Source organism: Monoraphidium neglectum (assembly GCF_000611645.1).
Source record: "Monoraphidium neglectum strain SAG 48.87 unplaced genomic scaffold scaffold02728, whole genome shotgun sequence".
Lineage (NCBI taxonomy): Eukaryota > Viridiplantae > Chlorophyta > Chlorophyceae > Sphaeropleales > Selenastraceae > Monoraphidium > Monoraphidium neglectum.
The window spans coordinates 1-8,282 of record NW_014010900.1 but is presented as its reverse complement, the minus strand read 5'-3'; the positions used below and the strand labels follow the sequence as shown (position 1 = coordinate 8,282).

Sequence of the window (8,282 nt, the reverse complement as noted above, 5' to 3'; positions counted from 1 at the left end):
ACCCCCACCCCCCCAAGAGCACCTGCTGCTCCTGCCAGCGCTGGTACTTGACAGCCTTCTTGCTGAAGCTCCACTCGCTGCTCAGCATGTAGCTCTTCACCTTCACAAACATCACCTCCAGGGGGTCCACGGAAACGCCGTCCAGGCTGTGCTCACTCGTGGCAGTCAGCCTGGCCGGTCCGAGCGCGGACGGGGCGCGCCAAGAGACGGGCGACGGGCGCGCGCGCGTGGCGCTTAGGGCGCGACGCGTGGATTTCGCCCGGGCGCCCCTGGAGCCCGGGCGGCCGTCGTGCGGCGCCGCGCGGCGTCCATTTGGTGCTGCGCAGCTGCATGGTGCTGCATCCCGAGACAGCTGGGATTCCAGGCCGAGGAAGGCTGCTCGCGCCTCCACCAACAAGCCCCGTGCCGCGCTTGCGGCGCACGCACGCACGCGCGCTTGTCGCCGCGCACCTCTCGTTGCACCCCCAGTTGCGCTTGTCGCGCCAGTCCACCCCCTGGTATCGCGCCATGAGGCAGCCGATGTTGTAGCCCGCGTCCAGGACCGCCGCGCTGCTGCCCAGCTCGCTGTAGTAGATTGTGTTCCACCGGTCCCTTGGGCATGGCGGGATTCAACAGGGGGTTGAGGGGTTTGAGGGGCGGTGCAGACGGTGGGGCTGGGCTGGTGGTTGCGTGCACAACTTGATGGGCGCGTGTGTTTGTGTGTATGTGTGTGTGGGGCGGGGGGGCGGGGAATGGTAGCAGGGTGGCAGGTGAGGCTTGAGCTCTGGGGCCAGCACGTGCATGTGAAAGCAGCTTTGCTTGGGAGGGGGGTTTGAGTGGGGTGCCGGGCACGTGGTGGCGGGGGCGGTGTGGCAGGAAAGCAGGGCCTCACCTAGGCTGCTGTCGCAAGCACTCCCAACCCCCTGGCAACCTTTCGCCCAGCCAACATTTGCAAGCGAGTCCTGCCAAGCCAGGCGCTAAGCCCATACACACACCCAAAGTTCGCCAACACTCCCCCACCCCCGGAAACACACCACCCACCTGTGGCACTGGAACACCCGGCCGTCGTCGATGAGCAGCTTCAGCCCCACGCTGTCCATGGCCACCACGTACGACTGGACGTGGGGGTTGCGGCGCCACACGCCCTTCACGTCGCCGTCCAGCGGCGTGCCCTCGCAGGATATGGTGGGCCCCACCAGCTTCACCGACGCGTCGAGGCGCGACAGGAACGGCTCCGCCCAGTGCAGCAGGCCCTGCGGCGGCGAGACGCGTGGGGGATGCAGGCGTGAAGCCCGTGGGCGCGCGGCAGCTTCTGCTGCGGCCGGAGCGCCCTGGCGCCGCTGCTGCTCCCTCGCGCCGCCAGCACGCGCGGCCGGGGTCTCGCCGCGGGGCCCCGCTGGCGCCAGGCCCCGCCCCTGCTTGCACTGCTGGCGGCCTCCGGCGCCGCGGCGCACTTCCGCGCCAGGCGGGGCGCGCGCACCCGCGCGTACGGCGGCATGAAGGGGCCCCTGACGCTTGAGTTGATGAAGAAGAAATATCTGTAGCGCCTGGGGTCCACGTGGCCGCTGCCCATGAGCAGCCACCCAAAGGTGCCCCAGTCATAGCACACGTTCTCGTGAAAGACGTAGCGCGCGTGGGGCGGCAGGGGCGGCAGCAGGGACGGCTGCCGGGGGTGTGGGGGCGTAGGGAAGGGGTCGGGGGGTCGGGGCGGTAGGCAGGGGCGCATGATCACGGCTGGGGCGGCGGCGAGGCGCGTGTGCGTGCGCGCCCTGTGGCAGTTTGCCATAGCGCAACCCGCAATGCTAGAGCAGGCAGCACCAGCATTCCACATGCGGAACAGCTGCTGGGCATGGCAACAATCGGCCATGAACCAGGGAGTTCTAAAGCATGCACTCAAGCATACATGTCGTGCGCCAACAACAAGCCTTGGTCACCCACGTCTAGCTGCCCGTGGCTGCGCTGCACTGCGATGACGTAGTCGCACACGCCTGGATCCCGCTCCACCGCCTCTTTTACAAAGTACTTCAGATTATCGAGGAACTGCGGCAGGTGTGACAGCATCGACAGGGCAGGGCTCAGCTGGCAAGGGCGTGCTCAGCGCCGGATTCTTTCGCTTGCAGCCACATGCAGCGGTTGCAGAATCTTGAATAAAAACGAACGCCTTGCAACAAGCCTGCGCTTGCCCACCTCTGGGTCTGTGTAGGCGAATACATACAGAACCACTACTTCGCGGCGCGAGCCGCGCAGCACGGCGCCGCCGGTGGCCCAGTCCCAAACCAGGAGCACGTAGAGGACACATCCGGCCAGCGAGAGCAGCAGCAGCACATGCTCCCTGCGGCAACTGCTCTGCCGCGGACGGCGGCGTTGCGCAGGCGCGCTGTCACTGCCGCTGGCGCCAGGAACAGTGCCAGAGGATTCTAACCCATCGCTCATGAGGCAGTGCCACTATAACAAGGCCGCTGGAAATAGCTCAAGTGTCACCATTGATCGCTGATCAGCAAGAAGCGGGCAAGAACCAGGGGTGCAGCCCTTGCAAAACAATGCGAACAGGATGTTCTAACTTCTGATACAGGTGGTGCCCGATTCACTTGATCAAACCGTCAGATCATTCCTGGTCTACACACATGTGAGCTACCAAATGCACGAACAGTCTCTTCAAGAGTCACCCTATACACGTCAATTTGATTGCGTGTGAAACGATAGGTGCGCAAGGCATCAGTGCGCTGCGTTGCAAAATTTCTTCAATGCTGACATCATGCACATCATGCATTTGACCCCTTGACCTGATTTGGATTTTGTGCTAGAGGCAGGTACATATTCAAAACATCACAATGGATGCCACCAGAATCTTGCGACGCATTGCCCTGCTTCATCAATAGCTGAACCGCAGGCTACTTGTGTTTTCATTGTTGCTCGGCTGTGGCATCGCAAGTACCTGGCGCAAACACAGTCTGAGCCATGCCAAGTGTGGGAGGCTGCTAGTGTCGATTATATTGGCGCCAGCCCAGGCGAGATACAACGGATGCGGCATCTCAGGCACGAGGGCTCACGCTCATGCATGCCAGCACGGACCCGGGCACAGCAAGGGAGTATGCTGAAGATGCTTACACTACAAACAGGCTTGACCACATCATGGAGCGCGTGACGTCGCTGCATGGTGTTAGGGCAAGTCTGCAGAGTTGTGTGGGCTGAAGGCGTCAAATAGGAAGGACTTTCAGGGCTTTGCAGCAGCTGGTGTCTGGCTGATTCAAAGGCTCAGGGGGCAAAGCAGAGTTTGTGGCTGACCAAGGGATGGGAGGGCGCCTTTGCTGAACAGGGTAAGCACTCAAAACTCAAGAGGCAGCACACTGCAGCGATGTCTGCGCCGCAAGAGGTGCCATTCCGTGCGTGCATTGAACACGGCACAGCCCAAAAAAAGCAGGGTCGCCACGAAAGGATCAGCTCGCAGTCTCATGGGCGAGGCGCTCGCCGCCAGCGCCCTCGGCGGCCCCGGTGGCGGGCTGCACGGCAGTCTCGTCTGCCTGGGGCGCCTTGACGCACTCGTCCTTGTGCTGCTCTCGGCTTGCGATAGCAAAGAAGAAAGCCGCGGCCGACTTGAGCCCCCCCTTCTCAGGGCCCGCGGGCGGGTCCTCCTCAACGGTGACCGGCCGCATGCGCGGCAGCGAGCGCTTGCTCTTGCGCAGGGTGCGGTCGGGGTGCACCGCCCTGAAGCCCTCCAGCCTGACCGGCTCCCAGCGGCTGCGGGTGTCGCCAAGCCCCAGCTGGCCGTGGTCGTTCCTGTGCGGCACAAGCATACGCACACATGGGCTGCTGATGCAACAGATTGAAGTGACATTGTAGCCGCAGACAATGTCTATGCAATACTGCCAAGCCAGATGATGTGACACACATACGGCGTATACATCCTCCTGGCCCACCTGCCCCAAAGGTACACGCTGCCGTCAGCGCCGATGGCGCCTGAGTTGTGGTCGCCCGCCTGGAGGGTCACAATTTCGGCGTTCTTGAGCTGCAGGATGGGTGTGAAGCGAGACCGCTTGATCTGGTCACCCTGGCCCAGCTCGCCGAAGCTGCAGGCACCTGAAATGGGGTGGGGTGTGTAGGTGTGCCAACAGAGTCAGTTGTAAGCATAATGGGGAAACTCCCCTGCAATCAGGTCGGCGCCTGCTGCTACGGTATTCAATGCAGACCTTCCCTCACACCGACACTCCATGAGACCGGCGCAGCCCTGCACACCTGCCGCGCATGGCACCAACTTGCCACCGTGCATCACCAGCGCCAGGGTGTGGTTGGCGCCGCAGGCAACCTGCGAGATCCTGTAGAATGAACTAGACTGCGTGGTCCAGGAGACAGGGACATACGTAGGGACCCAGCAGCTGCCCTGGTAGCCAACACCCAGCTCGCCACACTGTTGGAGGGTGGGCATGAGGTAGGCAATGGTCACATGCTTGTGCACGCACCCTCAATGTGAGGGCGCCAGGGGAGCCCCCGACATGGCAGCACCAATTGCTTGCTGGCAGCCGTACAAACATACGCCATAATCATCCCAGCAGGTCACACCTTGTTGCGTCCAAAGCCCAGGAGTTCGCCACTGACAGTGACAGCCATGCAGTGGTACTTGCCAGAGGATATTGCGGTCACCCTGGAAGGAACAGGACAAGAGGGTGTGGTTGGCATGGAGGAGCGTCGAGCTGCTGCGGCTTAGCCGAACATCTTGCAGGTCTACATCACGACATGAACATGCAGGTGCACGTGCGCTTGCGCAGCCTATCCACCCATACCCTGGGAGTCCTGGGCACCAGCCTGTATCCCACCTCTTCCAGGGCTGCAATTTGAAGGGGTCGAGGCTGTCAATCTTGCGAGGTGACTCAACCACAAAGGCGGCGTTGACTTGCATGAGGTGCATGGCGTGAAGCTGCGGCTGGCCAAGCTGGCCGAAGGCACCGCTGTAGGTCGAACATGATGAGCGTTGGTCATCAGGGCAGATCAAGGTTATGGATTGTTCATTTGTGCATCAAGCATGCCAGAATCAAGCATGCCAGCATCAAGCAAAAAAAAACACCGCACACCCGCTCACCAGCCCCAGGTGAAGAGGCTGCCGTCGCTGCTCAGCGCCATGGAGTGGTTCTGCCCCGCAGCAGCAGCCACGACACGATAGCCCCTGTGTTCAATGGAAAGCCAAGCACAAGCTCAGCAGCAGTGTTGTCCGCACAACCAACACAAGCAGATTGTAATGATGTCAGCTGCACCCAGCAGACAGCGCCCACAAACGATACAAGCTTCACCTGAGTGCTCCGTGAAGAGGGCGCAGGTCCGAGCTGTCATCGCGGTTGCCAATGCCCAGTTGTCCCTGCAGTGCAGTACACCAGGGTTGTGCAGACGCAGAGTTATTCTGCTGGTGTGCTGTTGTTTCCCTGCTATCCGTGGCTTGCAGCGCTGCATCAAAATGCGTCAGGAAACCCTTACGGCATGTACCAGGTCAGCTTTGGCCAGATGTGCTGCATCTGACCCAAAAATTACCTTGGAGTTGTGACCGCACGCCCACAGGCTTCCGAGCTCTGAGATTGCCAAGGTGTGGTTGCTGCCGCACTGCAGTTTGGTTGCAGTGCAAGGGTTGACAGGTGATGGGCATGCTTGGCCTGAGCATGCTGTGCACCAAAGCAACTATTGCAGGTGGCCTGAGCATTGTGCCCTCAAGTGCGTGCAACCAGCTCACTGCAATGGACACGATGCGCAGGTGCGGCTTGTGGTGGAGGTACGCACGCTCTGGATACCACATCTGTTGTGTTGGGAGAGTTCGGCAGTAATGGACAGATGGGCTTCAAAAGAAGAGCTGCTTGATGATGTTGGAAGGAGCCCCAGAAGTGCATGCTTCTGTGCTGTTCGGACACAACCACACTGTTGGGTCTCCACACCCTGTTTTTCATCCTCAACACAACCAACAAATTCACCTCTCCGGTGACATCGGGGCCGAGGCCAAGCTCGCCACGGTTGCCTAGGCCAAAGGTGTACATCATGCCGCGGCGGGTGATGCAGACGGTGTGGCTGTTGCCACAGGTGACAACCGCAGGGGTGATTTCCTCCTCCAAGTTGGGGTACTCCTGCAGGGAGGTGCGGGGCGTGCCATGAGGCTGTAAAGACGCGATAAGGAAAGTGTTGTGCCTGGTTCGCGAAACACCAAAAGCCCTGAACGCAGCACTTGGCTGCGTGCACACACTGGCAGTGTGTTCAATGGAAACCCTGGAATAAAGCCTGGCCGCGCCCCTGGGACCCACCACGCTGGCTTGGTAGCCGATGCAGAGGTGTTTGGGGGCGCAAGTGTCGTCAGAATCCTCGTGGCCGAGCGCGCCGTGGAAGCCTGCACGGGGCCGGATGAGCGTGCAGCAACCGAATTAGCGAGGCTTTGTGCACAAGACATGGCGGTCACCCACGCTGGCCTGGAGAGCTTGTGTACGTAGCAATTTACGATGCACAAATGTCTGCAAAACAAGGGTCTGTTATGTTCAATTGCGCAACAGGTTTAGACAGTGCAACGACGCACCACGGCCGAATGTGTAGAGGTTGTGGTCACCGTCGGAATTCAGTGTGGGCACCAACAGCGCCGCGGAGTGGGTGTTGCCAAGGGCCAGAGCAGTGGCCTGCACAGGATGGTGGAGACAGGGAACGCAATTGGGGGGGCGGCGGACGTTTGCGCCTGGTCGGGTGCCGATCTCAATGGGGTTTGCAAGAAGGTCATCGCGCCCGATTTTCCCAGCACCCTGACTTGCTGCTGGTCCACCAGCACACACCTGTGCGGCGGCGTTGGACTGAGAGTTGATGAAGAAGAGGGTAGACGCCCAGCTCTCATATGCACTGTGGTTTGGATTGAGCAACGAGGAATGGCATTCACACACATTGTGAGTGAGACGTGGGTGTATTCGCTGTGGACAAGTGTGACCATGCGGCTTGATGAAAAAGGAGGCTCTCATTGCAACTGCTTGAGGATCTCATCACGCATCCAGCAGCAGGTCGCATGGGTGTGCCGCACACTAGATGGAGTGCATGCAGTGCCCACAATGCACGGAGCTGCGGCAGACCAGGCCCACCACCGTGTCCTACCTGCGGTTGGGCTGCATGCCCTTGGCGCGGGGAATGGCCTTCAGCCGCTCAAAGCAGATGGAGTCCAGCTTCCTGACAGTCTTGAAGTAGGTGCAAGTGGTCTCCAGGCGCGCCAGCTGTCGGGGGCCGCAAAAGTTGATGATGATGTCGACGAGCTCGGTGGGCAGCGTGTCCCAAAGGCCGGTCAGCTGCGGCTCGCGGCGCACGCGCTTCACGGGCCGCGCGGGGAGGCGCCGGCCAGTGGCTGGACGGCGCAGTGGCACGATCGCAGCTGCGGGGCCGGGTGCGGGCGCGTCGCAAGCGGTGACGGCGCCAGGCTCGTCCTCCTGCTCATGCTGCTTCGATCGGCGTGCTATCAGGCGTTGAGAGCGGCGTGTGGGCTGCACTTCAGCGGCATTGTCGGGCGGGTGGTGCTCGGGGGACTTGGCCACGGGCTGATCAGGATCGGAGGCCGCTGGCGCCTTCTTGCTCTTCGATCTGGTGTTCATGGGAGAGATCGCAGTACCTGCGGTGCAATTCTGGACGTGGTGAGCGACGTGATGATAGGCCAACGGGGCAGAGCTGCCGGCTGCGGTTGCGGGCAGGCCAGAGTGGTCACGGCTGCACGGGGCCGCGGTAAGGGGCCTCAAAGGCTCGGAAAAGCTTACCTTGGTCTGTTGATAGCCTGGTCTGGGCGCAGGAGGAAAAGGCAGAGCGGTGGCCCGCCAGATCGGTCAACAGTCAACCTGCACGGGTAAACTGGGTATGGACGTTGACAATCGGTTTCATATTAGAATGTGGAGCGATGGATGGACGCATAGGCTTTGCCCGTGATGATCAGAGCAGCTTCGCGTCAGGCACGTCCCTGATCGAGTTTGTCGCACTTGCCCGGCACAGGATCGTGGAAATGGCCATTTGACATGTGATTGACGACCAACGCTCAGCGCAGTCCCGGAGCTGCCGGTCACTTGCGGCGCGTCACCGCCAGCAAAAGCACAGGTGCAACGACAGGGGCTCTGCATTCATGCATGGGTTGCAATGCTCGACCAGCACATGCCATTTAACTGCCAACAATTTAGCTCGCCAATGCACCGGTGGCGCTGACTGGGCCCCTTTTGATGGTCCCTCCACTTGTCCAAACCAAGCCCAGCGTCCTGGCCAGCTTGAGTTGAAAACACAGCCAACATCTTGTCCGTGCACAGCTCGAGGTAATAGATAGATAGATAAGT

At 60.9% G+C, this 8,282-nt stretch overlaps 2 protein-coding genes across 2 annotated transcripts; both read right to left on the bottom strand.

Annotated features, from left to right (window-relative positions):
• Window positions 1-22: 22 nt before the first annotated feature.
• MNEG_11409 (hypothetical protein) lies at window positions 23-2,412 on the bottom strand (the record flags this gene model as incomplete). Its single annotated transcript, XM_014040120.1, has 6 exons — window positions 23-170; window positions 451-591; window positions 1,021-1,232; window positions 1,460-1,642; window positions 1,918-2,019; window positions 2,167-2,412. Coding segments are annotated over 6 exons (1,032 nt in total), but the record flags the coding sequence as incomplete, so codon positions are not given.
• Window positions 2,413-3,416: 1,004 nt separating this feature from the next.
• MNEG_11408 (hect domain and RLD 3) lies at window positions 3,417-7,562 on the bottom strand (the record flags this gene model as incomplete). The annotated part of the gene is made up of 13 exons (XM_014040119.1): window positions 3,417-3,756; window positions 3,897-4,056; window positions 4,213-4,309; window positions 4,537-4,618; window positions 4,791-4,922; window positions 5,054-5,137; window positions 5,262-5,326; window positions 5,497-5,565; window positions 5,928-6,077; window positions 6,252-6,334; window positions 6,518-6,614; window positions 6,765-6,828; window positions 7,075-7,562. 13 exons carry the CDS (start codon window positions 7,560-7,562, stop codon window positions 3,417-3,419), a joined length of 1,911 nt encoding a protein of 636 aa, XP_013895573.1.
• Between the last annotated feature and the right edge of the window lie 720 nt (window positions 7,563-8,282).